Source organism: Gracilinanus agilis, chromosome 5, assembly GCF_016433145.1.
Source record: "Gracilinanus agilis isolate LMUSP501 chromosome 5, AgileGrace, whole genome shotgun sequence".
Lineage (NCBI taxonomy): Eukaryota > Metazoa > Chordata > Mammalia > Didelphimorphia > Didelphidae > Gracilinanus > Gracilinanus agilis.
In genome coordinates this window covers 288,283,553-288,301,606 of record NC_058134.1, presented here as the reverse complement: position 1 = coordinate 288,301,606, position 18,054 = coordinate 288,283,553, and the positions used below count along the sequence as shown (strand labels likewise).

The window sequence follows — 18,054 nt, the reverse complement described above, 5'->3', positions numbered from 1 at the left end:
TAAGCAAACTCCTTTTCTCCTTTAACCTAACAGCAACATCTTCCCAGACTCATCTACCTCCCCTGCTCTTCACCTTCCCACCAACCTTCCATCCAATTACCCTTTCCTCCTTCCACTCTACCTACCTCCCAGCTCTATGTTTCCTTCCACCAAGAGGATCCTTATCATCCTAGCCCATGGACATCTGAGCATTTCAACTGGGACAAAAAAGGCCTAATACCCAAACCAAAATCCAAGAGATTAAGAACCTGGTGGCTGACTGGATGGTACACTAGGAGTAATCTCCATCCTTCTGCCTCCCAGAAGGCAATATCTTTCTCCAAACCCTCCCAACTAGTCATCACCCTCCCTCTTCTTATGTGCTGAATCCTTTTTAATAAATTCCATTCTAAGATCTACTTGGAATCTTTCCCAAACATGGCTGTTACCAATGGATGGGTCATAGGACGTCCAGGCAATGAAAATGGGTTAAGGGAAAAGATTATGACATCTAACGATTTAAATCCCCATATCTATCATAATTCCTTTTCTTACCTCCCAAACTGGCATTTAGAGTAAGCATTAGATACCCTCTGACCTTTACCTTGACCTCAGGAATGCGGTTTCATGGAGAACCTGAAAAAAAATGGGTCTGGGAAGAGTTCCAAGCTCCTTGGAAACCAGGCTCTTATCGGGGTCACTTCTAAGACAGTAAACAGACTTGGCCTGTACCACTCTCAGCTAGGATCTGGGAATTTAGTAAGGATATCTTGTTCAGCTGCCCTGCTTCAGGGCCTTAGCCTTGGCCTCACGGTACAACTTCTGTAAAGTCTGTGTGTCCCTTCTATGGGGTCTATGTGTATGAGCATCTTAGTGAGAAGAGGGAAAAGGAGAAGGGAATAAGCATTTATTAAGTGCCTACTATGTGCAAGGCACTGTGCTAATAAGCACTTTACAAATACCATTTCACTGGATTTTCAAAACAACCCTGTGAAGTTGGTGCTATTATTATCCCCATTTTGCAGTTAAGGAAACTGAGGCAGACAAAAGTTAAGTGGCTTGGCCAAGGTCTCATATGTAACATGTCAAATCTAAATTTAGGTCTTCCTGGCTCCATTTAAAGTATCAATATGGCCAGGCCTCTCTGAGCATCAGACAGTAGCTGTGTATTTCTGTTTATTCAAACCCTCTCTGTGTTCAAAGACCACTAAAGGAGTCTGTTTGACAGATTGTGGTGGGGAGGTCTATGTGCCTAACTCTCCTGGAAAGGGTGTCTTAGCTCCCTCTAGGTGGTGTTTGTACCCTTGCCAGGGGTGTTGTATGTTTTCCTTCTCTTAGTGGGAAATGTTTGTCCGTCTGAGGCCTAGGCCATTCTGGACTGGCCTATAGGTCTGTTTCCTCTGGGAGGAGCAGAGTCTGTGTCAGTCCTTCTAAAGGGTCTATTTGTACCTCCCCTCTTGAGGGCACAAGTATCTGTGTCCAACTTCCTTAGGAGGGTGTGTGTGTGTGTGTGGTGTGTATGTGTATGAGAGAAAGAAATATATATATATATATGAGAGAGAGACAGAGACAGAGAGACAGAGAGAGAGACAGAGAGACAGAGAGACAGAAAGAGAGAGAGAGAATCAGTCTTTGGCAGGATACTTCTGGAATTTCTGCCTCATCCCACTCCCTGGGACAAATCCCAGATTAATTCCTACTCCTTTCTTCCATCTTTCTCCTCTCTGCCTTCCAAATAGTCTGAATGCCGCTAAGAACTCGGGGTCTCCCTCGAACTTCCTCCAATTTCCCTCAGGAGTAAGAATGAGACTGAACTGGACTGGAGCTTAGAAACCTAATTTTCAGAGGTGAGAGGTGGGATGAGTCTGCAGAAGGGTTGGAATGGCATCTGTCTCTGCTGCTGTAATAGGTATGGAATGTAGGCAGCAGAGATAAGGTCTGGCTTGCCTGGCTCTCTCCCCTTTGACCCATCCCACCTAGTAAGATCTCAGGCAGCCTTCTGAGAAAGCCCAGGGATACTTGGGGGAGGAATGAGCCTAGTATTCTTTAAACAGAGCCTGTTAGGACAGCACCAGGTCACAGATGTCAGAGCCCAGTAGTTGACTAGATACAAAGAATGTATCTCCTAAATTTAGCAAATTTGGCCCTAAATTAGAAATCAAGTCAGGATCTGGTTTCTTTTTTCAGTCTGTTGTTCTCATATGAAGACTCCTTTAAATTGCTCCCACAATCTGTCAATGCAAAACAGTAGAAAGACCATACGCCTAGTAATTAGAAAATCCAGTTTCTAAAACCCAGCCCTGTAACTTACTACTTGCAGGACTTAGGGCAAGTCTCTAAGCCTCAGTTTCTTCATCTGTAAAACAAGGGGCTTGAGGGAACAAACAGGGATGAGGGGCAGTGAAGAGAGAGGACAAAATAGGGAGAGAATAGCAGCAAGTTAAATAAACTCTCTGATCCTGAAGCAGTAGATTAATATAAGAAGAAAAGAAAAGAACTAGTCTCTAAGGAGGTACTCATCTATGGGAGAATGACTTGGCAAATTGTGGTATATAAATGCAATAGAATATTACTACATGTAGGAAATAGCAAAGGAGACAATTTCAGAGAATCCTGGATAGTATAAACTAATGCAAAGTGATCTTTTATATAAAGTATAAAACTGATGAAAATGTTCTTTTATAAGAACAATAACTCTTTTGTAAAGAACAACTTCTATCATAAAGGAAAATGACTTGGAAAGAACTCTGATTGACTAGCTAATAATAAATGTGATGTGGGAAAATTGGGACACTAATTAAATAACAACTAATGTTGGTGAAGTAATGATATGATCCAACCATTCTGGAGAGTGATTTAGAACTATGCTCAACAGAGTCTAAAACTATGCCTACCCTTTAATACCACTACTAGGTCTGTATCCCAAAGAGATTAAATAAAAGAGAGAGAAAGGATTTATCTGTCGTGTGTGTGTGTGTGTGTGTGTGTGTGTGTGTGTGTGTGTGTGTGTAATATTTAGAGCAGTTCTTTTTGTGGTAGTAAAGAATTGGAAATTATGGGGTTATCCATCAGTTGGGGAGTGGCTGAACATGTGGTATATGATTGTGATGAAATACTATCATGCTATATAAGAAATGACAAGCAGAATGATTTCAGAAAATTCTGGAAAGAATTATATGAACTGATGAAAAGTGAAGTAAGCAGAACCAGAAAAGCCTCCTGATGAACAACTGTGAATGACCTAGTTATTCTCAGCAATGCAATGATCCAAGCTATCCAGAGACTTATAATGGAAAAATGTTATTTGCCTTCTGAGAAAGAACTGATAGATATGCTTTATTTCTATTTTTATAAGACTGAAATATACTATATTTTGTTTTCTTTCTTCTTTTTTTATTTGATATCTCTTGCACAAAATTACTAATATGATTTTCATAAGGAAAAAAAGGAAGCACTCTGATCAAAGCATTGACCGCATTGACCAAGCACGTCTCCAAAGAAGCCATAATGAAGCATTTTACCCACCTCTTGACAGTAAGGTATTAGATTCAGGATGGAGAAGGAAACATACATTTTTGGCCCTGGCTATTGTATGGATTTGTTGGCTTGACTAGATTATTTTTGTTATTAAGTTTGTTTGGGGATTTAAAAAAAATCTCTCTTGGTTTTTCATTGGGGGTGGGAAACTTAAGGGAGTAGCCATAATGATGTCCAAAAAAACAAGCCACTGAAAATTCATAAATGCACAGAAGAAAGCACAGATGGGCAAGATAGTTTTGATGCTTAAGTTCTGAGTAAAAACTCTAATTTTTTTAAATCATGAGTTTGAACGATACACATGTAACTCAGTGGAATTACCAGTCACCTCTGGGAGTGGGGAGGGAAAGATCATGAATTATATAACCATAGAAAAATATTCTTAATTAATTAATTAATTAAATTTTAAAAATAATAGCAAATAAATAAAAATCAAATCAAATCACGAGTCTGGATGAAATGACCTATGAGGTTTTTACAATTTGGACAAACTATATTTCTATCAATCTAGCAATCAACATTTATTAAGCACCTACTATATGCCAAGTTCTATGCTAAGTGCTAGAAATACACAAAGAGTTTGGTAAAAGCCAGTCCCTGCTCTCATGGAGCTTACAGCTTACAGAGGAGACAAGAGGCAACTAAATATACACAAAGCAAGGATAAACAGGGCATTGCTGGCAGAGGAAAGGCACTGGAATTAGGAGGGCCTGGAGAAGGAAGCTGCCTTCCTGTAGAAGAATCTCAGGCAGGACTTCAAGGAAGCCAGGGAAGTTGGGAGGAGGGAGGCAGACAGAGAGGGGACAGTCAGAGAAAGTTCCCAGGGCAGACAAATGCAGTTTCCTATCTGTGGAATATGACACCGGATCAAAGAGGCTGTGCTGGGGAGCAGAGAGCTAGGAGAGGCCTAGGGCATGAAGGTCTTTGAATGCCAAACAGAGCCAGGGTTTGCTCCAGGAAGCAATAGGGAGCCCCTGGAGTTTGCTGAGTAGAGGGATGTCAAGAACGGACTTGAGGTTAGGAAAATCACTCCAGGCTGAATGGAGAATGGACCTGAGGTAGGTGTGAAGTTGTCAGGGCGCAGAGTGGTCGCAGAGCAGAGGGGAAAAGAGGGTGCATTTGTATTGACAGGATGCTGCCAAAATGAACTGGACAGGCACCGGTAGCAGACTGGCTATGGGGGAAGCGAGAGAGAAGCCGAGGACTCCTAGCAAGGGAGCTCAAGGGACTGGCATGATGGAACCTGAGGGGCTGGCATGATGGCGTTGTTCTCAATAGAGAAGGCAGTGGGGAAGGGTTGGGGGAAAGGGTAATAAGGTCTATTTTGGACATATTGAATTTAAAATCAGATTATTTATTTATTTATTTAAACCCTTAACTTCTGTGTATTGGCTCCTTGGTGGAAGAGTGGTAAGGGTGGGCAATGGAGGTCAAGTGACTTGCCCAGAGTCACACAGCTGGGAAGTGTCTGAGGCCAGATTTGAACCCAGGACCTCCCGTCTCTAGGATTGACTCTCAATCCACTGAGCTACCCAGCTGCCCCCTGGACATATTGAATTTAAGATGTCTACTGGAGTAATTGCTCATTGACTACAAGAGGGGAGGGAAAGAACATGAATTATGGAATTATGGGAAAATATTCTAAATGAATTAATTAAATAAATAAAAATTAAAAAAAAAAAGATGTCTACTGGAGGGGCAGCTAGGTAGCCCAATGGGGCCAGTCCTGGAGTCAGAAGGACCTGGGTTCAAATCTGGCTTTGGACACTTCCTAACTAGGTGACTCTGGGCAAGTCACTCACCCCCCCACCCATTGACTCAACCTTGCTGTTCTTCTGTCTTAGAACTGATACAAAAAACAAGGTGAGGGTTTAAAAAAAATTTAAAAGATGTCTCCTGGACATTCAGTAGGAAAAGGGAGATTCGGCATCCCTCAGATTGCAGGGATTTCCCACCAGTGATGTAGGAAGCCAAGTTTCCCTTTGGCCTGCCACTCTGGTTGGTTGGTACTCTGTGGCAGCCACAAGCTCAGGATTTCTTTATGGGGGGAAGATAAGGAGCTATTAGCCAGCAGTTGTTTTCCTCGGAAGAGAAGAGAGAGCACTGCTGGAAACACTCCCATATCCAAATCAATTAAGTCAACGGACATTTTTTGGTATCTGCCATGTGCAAATATGGCAGCTTGAGGCTGAATTTGCTTTAACTGCCTGGATACTCTGGATAGGTGGCAGAAAACCAAAGACCATGTGCCTGCCCTTCGTGTAGGAGAGGATTTGTAGCCAGTCAACCACTAGGAAGTCTTCCTTGACTGGCCCAATCAAAAGTTCATTCTTTGGGGGTCAGTTGGGTGGCTCAGTGAATGAAGAGCCAGACCTAGAGACAGGAAGTCCTGGGTTCAAATCTAGTCTCAGATACTTCCTAGCTGTGTGACCCTGGATAAATCACTTAACCCCAACATCTAAGCCCTTCCCACTCTTCTGCCTTGGAAGCATACTTAGTATGGATTCTAAGACAAAGGGGTTTTTTAAAAATAATAATAATACATTCACTACTGACCTCAGAAAGAGAACGTGGAGAAAACCTTTTGAAAAAGCATTTAAGGGTCATCTAAATTACTAGATAGCTAGATAAAGCTGTTTTCACATTCTACTTTATACATTAAGTATCCGTGACTATTCCTGGTCTCCTAGATTAAACTGTGAGTTCTAGGGGAGGATAGATAAATGGACTGATTCACCTTTGTATCCACTGTGCATATCGGGTACTCAGTAAATGTTTATTAAGTGAATGAATGGGGAATGAATGAATGAACCAACAAATATTTACTAAGCATCTCCCATAATAGCTCACATTTCTGTAATTCTTTAAGGTTTGCTATGTGCTTTCCTGCCCAAAAACCCTTCAGAGGACAGGTATTTTTACTCACATTTTACAGGTGGAGAAAATGAGGCCGAGAGGGCTACCTAAGGTCACAACCCTAGTAAGAGGCAAGGATGAGATGTGCACCTAGGTCTGAATCAAAGACACTACAGATGGTCTGAAGAAGGAAATGACAAACTTGTTGGAGGGGACAAAAGATGAACACATCAAAGGCAACAGTCCTTAATACAAGCTAGTACATTTATAACTAAATTGTATGCCTTGAGGACCTGGATTCAAATCTAGCCTCAGATATTTCCTAACTGTTTGACCCTGGGCAAGTCAAATAACCCCATTGTTACAAAGATATATGGAGAATTGTTACAAAGACAAAAGGTAAAAGTTTTTAATTCATTCACTTGTTTGTTAAATGATAACTAAATAACTAACAGGTTTACCTAGGCTAGCTCCCACTCTATATCAATAACCAGAAGTTTTGCGAACTCCTCCTAGAATACAGGGGCAATGTCTGCCCCTGGGAAAGGGAAGAAAAAACATCTAAAGGGGAAACTTCCCAGCCTGCAGCTGATCCTGGGGTGCTGTTCATGCAAAAGACAGGACCCTTATTTGCAAGCTGTTTTGTATGTCATTTTCATTGCAGTCACTCCCTGTGGCTTCTCTCTCCTCCCCAGCACCCTTCCCTCTGCCTCCAACAGCTTCTCTTCTTCTATCAGTCTCAGCCCTACCAGCTCATGCTGGTCATTTATGGGGAAAAATGTGGGATCCGAACATTTCGAGCTGGAAGAGGACTTTATTAATCCTGGGGTTTGACCTTCCTCACTGGACAGATGAAGAAACAGGCCCAGATAAACGGAGTGACTCACCTACAGCCATACGCCATCCTGGGAGTCAGGGTCTGAGGACAGACAGCAAACAAGAGCTCGATTGTGACTAAGCCCTGTCACTAAACAGTGTTTCTTGCATAACCAGAAATACATGGCCCCCAGCAGTCCAGCAACCCTTCCATCTGCCTCTCCTTTCCTCTCTCTCCCCTCCTCCCCTCACTCTTCCTGTGTCCCACAAAACAGTAGATAAAAATCAATACGGCAGGGAGCAAAGAACAAGCGAAAATGAGGGAAAGCCAAGTCCATCTAGGGATGAAAGGTTGGAGCCCCTGACCTGTAGGTGCCCCTATTCATCTGGGAGGGAGGAGGGTCCCTCTGTCCACTCTGAGGGCGATGCAGTCCGGTGACACTGACCTCCCTGCTGCCCTCAAACATGGCACTCCATTTCCCCACTGGGGGGGGGTTCACTGGCTGCCCCACACCTGGCATGCCTTCCTCGCCTCTGCCTCCTGGTTCTGCTCACGGCCTGCAAAAAGTCTTTCTCTGGGCCCCTTACTACCAGGGCTTACCCTTTCCAATGTATTTTTTTCTTTAAACCTTTACCTTCTGTCTTAGAATCCATCAGAAGTATCCAAGGCAGAAGGGTGGCAAGGCCTAGGTGATTGGGGTTCAGAGTATCCTGAGGTCACACTTGCACCCAGGACCTCCAGTCCTAGGCCTAGTTCTCTATCCACTGAGCCACCTGGCTGCCTCCTTTCCAGTGTATTCTGTCCATTTGTCGTTTGCATAGTATCTCCCCATTGCATCATGGGCTACTTGAGGACAGGGACTGTTTTGGCATATCCTGAGCTTGACTTGTCTGAATTCGCCCCCTGGTAGAGGCCGGCCTCTTTGGGGCACACGGGAGCTCAGTGGAAGTGGGTATGGGGAAGGAGCAGGCAAGGCCAGTGCTTGGGAGCTGGACCAAGACTGTGGGGAGAGGGGCAAGGAAAGTCCGGGGGCCGAAAGTGCCGGGAGGGAACGTGGGAGTGCTTGTGGGCGCTCCCACTACTCTGGGCTGCTTTGATGGTTTAGGAAGCGTTTTCCTATCTCTGACCCTGCGAAGTAAAAGTAAAGGCTGCGGGGTCTGGAATGGCCTCGGGCCGTTCTCAGCGGCCGGAAGGGGCATTTCCTCCACCAAAGCCGGCGGGAGCCTTCCCAGGAAAGGAACCTTTGGGCACTGGGCAAGCGGATACTCGAACCCAGGTCTTCCTGACTGAGAGGTTCACTTTCTCCCACGCCAGGCTGCCTGTTGGGATAATGGGAGTTCCCCTTTTTTACAGACAAGGATGTAGTTACTTGTCCAAGGCCACAAAGCTGGCCATGACGCCCCCGGGAAATGGGAAAGCATCCTCTCCCACGCCCAGCCAATGACCCAGGGAGTGAAGAAGGGAATCTGGGAGTGTGCTTAGAGATCCCAGAGAGGGGATCCCAGGGTGTAAGTGTGTGAGGAAAGTCCGCGGGGCAGTGAGATGGCCGCCGGCGCCCTCCTCCTTTTCCGGCTTCTGACTGACAGAGAACTCCGGGCTTGGCACCAGGTGTCTCCAAACCTCTAGCACGGGCCATCCGTCTGCCCGGCCTTCAGGGGCCCCCGGCGGGAGGCGGGGGTCACTTCCCATCCTGAAACCTCCGCCCCGCACACCTGCTTTCCTCCCACCCTGGGGAGAGGCCTGGGAGCGAGGATCTGGGTTGGGGAGACTTCCGAGCCCCTCCAGCCAGCTACCTGGGAGCCTTTGGGGCGGGGCGGGGCGGGGCGGGGCCGATCCTCCCGGCGCCCCCTCCCCTTTCCCTCCCGCCCATAAAGGTAGCCCTCTCCTTACACCCACCAGCCAGGCAGAACAGCTGAAGTTCTTACGCCTCTCCGCTCCGGGCACGATGAGTTTCACCACCCGCTCCTCCACCTTCTCCACCAACTACCGCTCCCTGGGCTCTGTCCGGGCGCCTAGCCACCGGATCCGGCCGACCAGCAGCGCGGCCAGTGTCTATGCGGGCGCCGGTGGTTCTGGCTCCCGGATCTCCACGGCCCGATCCAGCAGCTTCCGCGGGAGCTGGGGATCCGGGAGTATGATGGGGGGGCTGGCTGGGATCGGGGGGATCCACGGGGAAAAGGAGACCATGCAGGACCTCAACGACCGCCTCGCCTCCTATCTGGATCGCGTGCGCAGCCTGGAGACGGAGAACCGCAAACTGGAAGGGAAGATCCGGGAGCATCTGGACAAGAAGGGTCCCCGGATCAGGGAATGGGGCCACTATTTCAGGACCATCGAGGAGCTGCGGGCGCAGGTAAGGGTGCAAGAGGTTCCCCCATCGGGCCCCCTCTTCCTTCCTAGCTGGTCTGTCTTTGGGGCTGACTCTTGCCCTGCCACTTGTAAATGTCGTCAGGAACGAAAGGCGGAGGTGCAAGGCACCTGGGGGAGGGGGCACTCCAGAAAGGACGAGGAACAAGATTTTCCAGGGGCTTCCCTCATTACCCAGCCTCCTAATAACCAGAAAACCCCCTGATCCTCTGGGGCTGCCCGAGGCCGCCTCTCCTCCCCTTCCCAGCTGCGGCCCATTTCCTTCTGCCTCTATTATCCCGAAGGTAGGAAAGCCTCTACTTCCCCCAAATGCCCAAGGCCCTCAGGCCCCCACAAAGGCTTCAGAGAGCTTTCGAGAGTGGGGGAGAAACCAAATGGCCCTACAGAGGGCCCCAGAAATCCTGGATTCCGGACTCCCTGCAGCCAGAGGGTTAAGCGGATGTGGCTGAGTCACCTCGGGGTAAACAGACCAACTGGTGGGAGGGGCCTGCACCCCTCACCCCCCCTTTGGGAGAGAGTGGAAAAGCAGGTGCTTGGCCAAAGCTGCAGGTGAAGGTGTGGGGGAGGAGAGCTTGGGTTTGCACCTGGTTTCCTTTGGGACCCGGAGGGAGGGACGCCAGGCACTGCCTTGCGGGGAAGCAGGCTTGATGAGAGCTCTGCTGGCAGTTGTGCCTGGGATGGAGCAGCGAGTGTGGGCCCCAGCCCAGGGATGGTGGCAGGGGAACAGGCTTTAGAAAGGGCTGGAGCTAAGCCTCCCTTCCCACATGTGGCCCCTACTCTCTCCTCCCGGACCCCAACAGATCTTCGCAAACTCAGTGGACAACGCCAGAATCGTCCTCCAGATCGATAATGCCCGTCTGGCTGCTGATGACTTCAGAGTCAAGTGAGTCAGTGGGGTTAGCAGGCTCAGGTCCAGCCACCCCATGTGAGCCTTCAGAATATGCTGAGGCTCTGGGAAGGGGCCAGAGTCCCTGCTGAGCTTGGGATGGCTCTGGGGCTCCCAGTCAGGGGGTGGCCCTTCCAACTCCTCTCTCTTCCCCCCACCTACCTACCTAGGTATGAAGCAGAGCTGGCCATGAGACTGTCTGTAGAAAAGGACATTCATGGCCTCCGGAAGGTCATCGATGACACCAACGTGACCAGGCTGCAACTGGAGTCTGAGATTGAGGCTTTGAAAGAAGAGCTGCTCTTCATGAAGAAGAACCATGAAGATGTAAGCTAGGAGGGAAGGCAGGGCTTAAAGCCAGGAGGAGGCCTTCCTTGGGACCGACCATCTAGTTTCTCAGTTTACAAACTGGAAAAACGAGGCTTAGTGGATTGAAACCAGCGACCCAGGGCCACCTAGACTAAGCGAGCAGCAGAGTTAGCATTCGAACCCAAGTCCTATGACTCCAAATTTCACATTTCAGTGTTCTTTACATTATACTGCTCAGTTCCCCATAGGTCAGGAGCTAGGGGTCCTGAGACAGAAACACAGAGGAACCCAGTCTCAGAAATGGGCTGAGGAAGCGAAACCACGTGACAGAGGAGTGTAAACATGTCAACATCCCTCCACTGTTTTAACCAGCCTCATAGCCACCCTGGCATGTCATGTGTATCAAAACTAAGCATTTGATACCATTCATTTGAGTTATCTAATGGAGAGTTCAGTGCCCAGTCTGAGGGAGGAATGGAAACTGGGATCAACTGGGCAGCAGTGAAAGCAGGGTGGCAAGCCTGGGGAGGTTAGCTAAGGAAAGGGTAAGGAGAGAAAGTGTGGTGCAGACTTTGGAAGAAGGTAATGAGGTAAAGACAAGAGTGGGCCAGTGGGCCACAGCAGGGAAGAAACAATCTGGAGGGAAAAGAATCCGGAGCCAAAGGACGGAAGCCGGGGGAGGGGAAAGGGAAGGCTCATAGAGGAAAGACTCTAGAACCATCAGTGATTAGCTAAGGCAGAAGACTGGTGGGGAGGTTATGGTCATCGCAGGGCTCCTTCAGTGCCCCCTGCATAACTCCAGCGCCCCCTGATAAGAACCAGTGGTGTTCGGGCAGACATTTTTAGGAAGTTGTGACCTGTTCTCCTCACCTACTACTTTTTTTTAAAAACCCAGGAGGTAAATTCTCTACAAGCACAAATCGCAGGCTCGGGGCTGACTGTGGAGGTGGACTCTCCCAAATCCCAGGACTTGAGCAAGGTCATGGCTGACATTCGAGCCCAGTACGATGCTCTGGCTCAGAAAAACAGAGAAGAGCTGGATAAATACTGGTCCCAGCAGGTGAGTAGGGAAAACCTCTCCGTGGTGAGAGCTTGGGGAGGGTAGGAGACTTGAGTCATGGGTCCTAGGAAATCTGGAATTGGGGAAGAGCCATAAGGACAGGGCTCTGAAGTGGCCATTGACAGAAGCCCCATTTTCTTCCCCTGGACAGATTGAGGAAAGCACTGTGGCCATCAACACAAGATCTGAGGAGGTGGAAGCTGCTCGAAATACTGTCACCGAGCTGAAACGGACAGTCCAGTCCCTAGAAATTGACCTGGACTCACTTCGAAATCTAGTGAGAAGATCAACTGCCCCTCCAGCTCCCTACTTCTCTACATCCTCCCCTCCCCTCTTGGGTCCTGCTCTCGCCATCCCTATCTACAAACCTCTACTTCCACCTCCCCGTACTCTGATTCATAGAAGGTCAGAGCTGAAAGGCACCTTTTAAGGAGGAAGCAGAGTCCTGGGAAGATCCCATTAGGAATAAATGGCAGACTTATGGCCTGTTGGATGCCTCCTTCTCCCTTCAGTCCCACTCATTCTACATCAATTTTTGTCTCCACACAGAAAACTAGCTTGGAAGAGAGCCTGAGGGAGGTGGAGACCCGTTATGCGATACAGATGGAACAGATCAATACAGCCCTCCTACACCTTGAGGCAGAGCTGGGGCAGACTCGAACTGAGGGGCAACGCCAGGCACAAGAATATGAGGCGCTGCTCAACATCAAAGACAAGCTAGAAGCAGAGATCAACACCTATCGAAACCTACTGGAGAATGGGGAGGACTTCAAGTAAGTAGGGAAGCCTCCTCTTCCTCTTCCCAAGGCAAGCCCCTGAGCCCTTACTGAGTCTCACATTGAAATATTCATCCGCTTGTCCTATCCATTAATCAGAAGGTTCTCTTTTATTCTTAAGAGTCCTCCTCCCTCAAGGAACAAGGAAACCAAAGCAGCTGGGCGATTCAGAGGTGGGGCGGGCAGATCAAAGAGTTTGTTCTCCTCTCCTCATAACTGGAATTGTTCTCTCTCCCTAGTCTTGTACATGCCTTGGATGGCAGCAGCAGCTCCTTACAAAGTATACATAAGACCAGCACCCGGAGGACCGTGGACGGCAAAGTGGTGGCAGAGACCAATGACACCAAAGTTCTTCGGCGTTAGAGCCATAAACTGAGGACCTGGGCCAAGGCCGGAAGTTAATAAAGGCTCTTTGGTCACCTGGAACTCATGGCTGCTTTCTCTTCATTGATATACTCACTTAGTCAGGCATGGCACCCAACTAGCAAGGAATTACACTAAGGAGCAGACCTCCTAAGGGCGTAGAGCTAGCATTACGTTAGGGATACAAACACTGAAACAAAGCACCTCTAGTCTCAAGGAGTCTACATCCTCACAGAGTAGACAACACTAAAGAATAATAGCCATCGGTGATTATAGCACTTAACGGGTTGTAAAATTCTTTACATGTCCTACGAGCATTTGATCTTCCCAACATCCCTGTGGGGTAGGTATTCTATTCTCATCCCCATTTCAGAGAGGAAGAAACCAAGATCAGAAGACGTTAAGTGACTAACCTTGGGCCACATTCCCTTTAGGTGTTGAGATTCCAACTCTAATCTCAGGTTAGCCCACTCTCTCCACTACCCATCTCACTTCAGAATGGATGGGGAAGAAGGGAGGCTACATATGGAGGGGCAGTGAGTTGGGGTGTCAAAGATGGGAGTTTTGTGGGAATGATCAGCTATTAAGTGGAAAGGGCAGAGGAGGATTAAGATGAGTAATCCCAAAACTGCATCTTCTCTACTTCCTCAGCTGGCTTTCCCATCAGCCCTTCTTCGCCCTCTTTGCCTCTGATCCTATTTCAGTCTGACTTGCCTGTGGCCACAGAATATGAATCACATTCCAAAACATCTTCTTTAGAGAAAAGACCAAAATATAAGAGAGGAGTGACTGGACAGGAGATCAGGGGTGGGGTACCATGATGGTGAAAGATGGACAAGCTACAGGGGGATGGAGTTGGGTCTCTTGATAGAATATGGTATCAGAAAGAGCCAAAGAAGCTTAACAAATTCTGAATCCAAAAGAAAAGCTAGATCAAGGAAAGTATTCAATAAACACTAAGCCCCTACTATGTGCCAGGCACTATGCTAAGTGCAGGGAGTACAGAAAGGCAAAATGCAGTCCCTGCCTTCACAGCACTCTCAATCTGCTGAAACAGACAACATGCAAACATATATGCAAAGCAAGCTAGGGACAGGCTCCATGTTCAGTGGTTTCAGTGTTGTCTTCACGACCCCATTTTGGGTTTTCTTTTTTTTTTTTTTAAGAGGTTTTATTTTGCCAATCATATATAACAACTCTCCACCTGAGTTTTCTGAAGTTATATGATCCAAATTGTCTCCCTCCCTCCCTCCCTTCCCAGAAATGGTAAATAATTTGATCTGGGTTATACAGGTATTATCATGCAAAACACAAGGTTTTCTTGGCAGAGATGTTTTCTTCTCTAGTTAGTTTTACAGATGAGGAAAATGAAGTAAATAGGGTTAATTAACTTGCCCAGGGTCACACAGTTCTTGTCTGAGGCCAGATTTGAACTCGGGAAGATGAGTCTGGCCACCCTAGCTGCCGAAAGGATACAGTATACAAGATAAATAGGAAATGACAGAGGGAAGGTAATAGAATTTAGAGGGGTTGGGGAAGATTTCCTGTAGAAGGTAGATTTTGGTTGGGATTTTAGGGAGCCAGGGGGTAGGAACATAGGTTATGAAGAACTTAGAATGCTAAAAAGAGCTTTTGGATTTGATCTCGGAGATACCAGACACCAGGAGTTTACTGACAAGATGAGGACATGAGCAGATTTGTATTTTAGGAAAATCATTTTCATGGCTGAATGATTCAGGTGAGGAGAGGCTTGAGGCAGGCAAACAGATTATCTCAGTAACCAAGTGTGAAGTGATGAGCATCTATACTAGAGAGAAGACCATGTCAGAGGAGAGAAGGGGGCATATTGGAGAGCTGGTACAAAAGTGAGATTTGGCAGGCCTTGACAACAGCTTGGTTGGGTATAGAAGGGGAGAGACAGTGAGGAATCTGGGATGACCCATAGACCGAGAACCTGAGGGATGGGAGGGTGGTGGTGTCCTCTGCTGTGAAAGGGAAGGCAGGAGGCAGGAGGAGAGTTTAAGGGAAATATGAGTTCTGTTTGGCCATAAGTTTAAGACATCTATTGGACATCCTGTTCAAAATGTCAGAAAAGCTGTTGGCGATACAAGACTGGAGTTCAGCAGAGAGTTTGGGATGGGATACTTAGATCTGAGAATCAATAAGCCCAGAAATGGTCATTAAATCCATGAGAGCTGGTGAAATCACCAAGTAAAGATATATAGAGGGAGAAGAGAAGAGGGCCCAGGATGGATCCCAGAGGTATATCCACTATTACAGGGACTGATCTGGAGACTGAAGAGTGATCAGAGAAGGAGAGAGTAGAGTATTGGAAGTCTAGAGAGAAACAAGTATCCAGGAGGAGAGAACAATGGACATTATCTAAGGCTGCTGAGAGATCAAGAAGGAAGATGGAGAAAAGGCCACTAGGTTTGACAAGTCCGAGAGCATTGATACCTTTGGAGAGCCCAGTTTTGATAAAGTTAGAAGTCAGATTCTTAAAATGAGGAGAGAAAGTGGAGGCACCCATGTAGGGGGCCTTTTTAAAGAGTTAGGTACAAAGGGCAGAAAAATGATAGCATGATAACTGAGTTGGAAAGATCAAATGAGGATTTTTTTAAACCTTTACCTTCTGTCTTAGAATCAATACTATCAATACTGGATTTTTCTCTACTTTTATTCACATATAGATAAAAAGGCAAAGAATGTGTGACTTGTTGGGAGCAATCCAAACTTGAGGCTTGGCTAGGCACAACTGGTGAGATGATAAGAGGGGTGGCTAATAGCTAGTGTAGAAGAGATGGCCTTGGGGAGAATTAAGGGGTTTAGGGACTGGAGGTCATAGTGTGGATGAAGAGTGGAATTCTGTAAAGGAAGACAGAGGGAAACCGGTAAAAAACCAAGAGACTCTGTTTAGATAAAAGGGATTTCTGAGTTCTTGAACATGGAAATGGTCCATTTGTGGGTGATGGTAAGATCAAGATATCTTTGTGTGTGGCTGAGGGTAAAGGAGGAGCTCATAAGAGTTGAGTAGGTTGAGAAACCGTGTGGTGAAGGGTATTTGAGGAAGAATAAATATGTAGGTTGGAGTCTTCTATTTGAGGGCAGGAGTTGGGGAGAAGAAAACTGTAAGAAAACTGTAAACTCACTGAAGAAGGAAGGGGGTGACTTGAGGGTCTGAAGACAACAGCCACCATGATTCTGAATGGGTGGTAGGGATGAATAGCATGATCCTTACTGGAAGAGAGGTGACTGAGTGATGATGGAAGAAGGAGGAAAACATAGAAATGGCAATGGAAAGAAATTGGCCTTGATCAGTGAGCCAAGAAGAATGAGTGAAGGTACAGCCTGTACTGGAAAGAATGCCCAGGAAGGCTGTGTCATTGGGGGAGGCCATTCTTCAGGCAAAGCTAATCTATGGAAGGAGTAAGAGAAGGAGAGATTTCAGATGAGGAGTTTGTTGTTTATGGAACAGGCTTTCTAAAGAGCACAATATAAAGGCTGGTGGAGTCAAGATGAAACTTTGGGGTGGGAAGATTAAAGGAGATGGGAATGAACACGGTTGGGGGGAGTGATGAATGGGGTTTGGCTGATGATCTACAGTGGTTTGGAGTCACTGGGATGTGAAGGGTATAATTCAGGTGGAAGGAAGGAAGGAAGGAAGGAAGGAAGGAAGGAAGGAAGGCAGGAAGAGAGAAGAAACCACTGGAAAATGGGGAGAAGAGGAGACTCTCAACACAACCTACCCCAACAGCATAAAGAGAACTGATTTAGTATCAGAGAAAACCTGGATTCTAATTCCAACTCTGCTATTTATTATACAGACAACCTTGAGAAAATCACTTTACCTCACTGGGCTTACCCTTCTTTATAAAAATGAGTCTTCAGCACAAAATCTCATAATAGGCAATGAATCTTCTCTCCTGTTCGCCTTAGGTGGTGGGAAAGCCAAGGGCAACACTCACAAGAACCCTAAACCCTTGGTTCCTAACATCTCTGGCAGCACAGAAATCCAAGTGAGACCCAAAGAAGGTGGTTAGAGTAGCAAAGAAGCTCAAGATTCTCTTATTCCTTCTTATAGAGTGACTTGAGTAGAATTGTGTAACTTCTTTGGATTATTACTCCATTCCAGAAATATGGGGACAAGAGTAAGGAGAACCTCCAGTGTTGGGGTTTGGGTAATGATAATGCTACTGAAAAAGGATGAAAAGCATGTCAATGAACCGTTAAAAATAATAAATAGAAGGAAGTACAGAAGGGGAAACAGACAAGCAAGGAAGTATTGGAACTGCCATGTCAAATCTGAAATATAAAAAATAAGTAATATGTTCAGGGTTTCTTCTTCTATGGGGCTTTAAGGGGGAAACATTCATTTTTGTTAAATTCATAATAAAAGGGGAAAAAATTAAAGAATAGAGTAGGAGGAAGCATCTAGGTGGCTCAGTGTATAGTGAGCCAGGCCTAGAGATGGGAGGTCCTACATTCACATCTGACCTCAGACTCCTTCTAGCTGTGAGGTACAAAACAGTAAGGACCTGTCTATGATTAAACCGGTAGTGTCAGAGCCTTAGACTACTGATTCTGAGCTCTTTCCACGTTTGTTTTCAAATAGATTGAGCAAAAAGTCCACCTCTAAGATTCTTTCCAGCTCTATGATCCCATGAAATTTCAAATTTCTTTACTTAAAAAAAAAACACAACCTTACAGTAACTATGTATTTATGTAGATCACCGAAGGTTTCTTTCCTTCCAGCGTTCAGTGATAGAAAATTGGTTGCTGGCTATGCAGCTCAGTGGATAGAGAGCCAGCCCCAGAGTTGTGAGGCCCTAGGCACAAATCTGGCCTCAGACATTTCCTAGTTGTGTCACACTAGGCAAGTCACTCCATCTGCTTTGCCTAGCCCTTATCATTCTTCTGCCTGGGAACCAATACATAGTATTGATTCCAAGACTGAATATAAGGGAAAAGAAAGGCAGGCAGGCAGGCAGACAGGAAGGAAGGAAGGAAGGAAGGAAGGAAGGAAGGAAGGAAGGAAGGAAGGAAGGAAGGAAGGAAGGAAGGAAGGAAAAAGGGAAGAAAGGAAGAGAGGGAGGGAAGGAAGAAT

The 18,054-nt window shown here is 46.6% G+C and overlaps 1 protein-coding gene across 1 annotated transcript; it reads left to right on the top strand.

Annotated features, from left to right (window-relative positions):
* Positions 1-9,081: 9,081 nt before the first annotated feature.
* Positions 9,082-13,013, top strand: KRT18 (keratin 18). The gene is made up of 7 exons (XM_044677437.1): positions 9,082-9,542; positions 10,357-10,439; positions 10,613-10,769; positions 11,647-11,811; positions 11,963-12,088; positions 12,361-12,584; positions 12,827-13,013. Exons 1-7 carry the CDS (start codon positions 9,135-9,137, stop codon positions 12,948-12,950), a joined length of 1,287 nt encoding a protein of 428 aa, XP_044533372.1. The 5' UTR covers positions 9,082-9,134; the 3' UTR covers positions 12,951-13,013.
* The last annotated feature ends 5,041 nt before the right edge of the window (positions 13,014-18,054 follow it).

Bases quoted from the DNA above. Each gene is read 5' to 3' on its own strand.
- KRT18 (XM_044677437.1), top strand. From the start codon at position 9,135: ATGAGTTTCACCACCCGCTCCTCCACCTTCTCCACCAACTACCGCTCC. The intron at 9,543-10,356 runs GTAAGGGTGCAA...GGACCCCAACAG, and splicing joins TCGAGGAGCTGCGGGCGCAG to ATCTTCGCAAACTCAGTGGA. The intron at 11,812-11,962 runs GTGAGTAGGGAA...TCCCCTGGACAG, and splicing joins ATAAATACTGGTCCCAGCAG to ATTGAGGAAAGCACTGTGGC.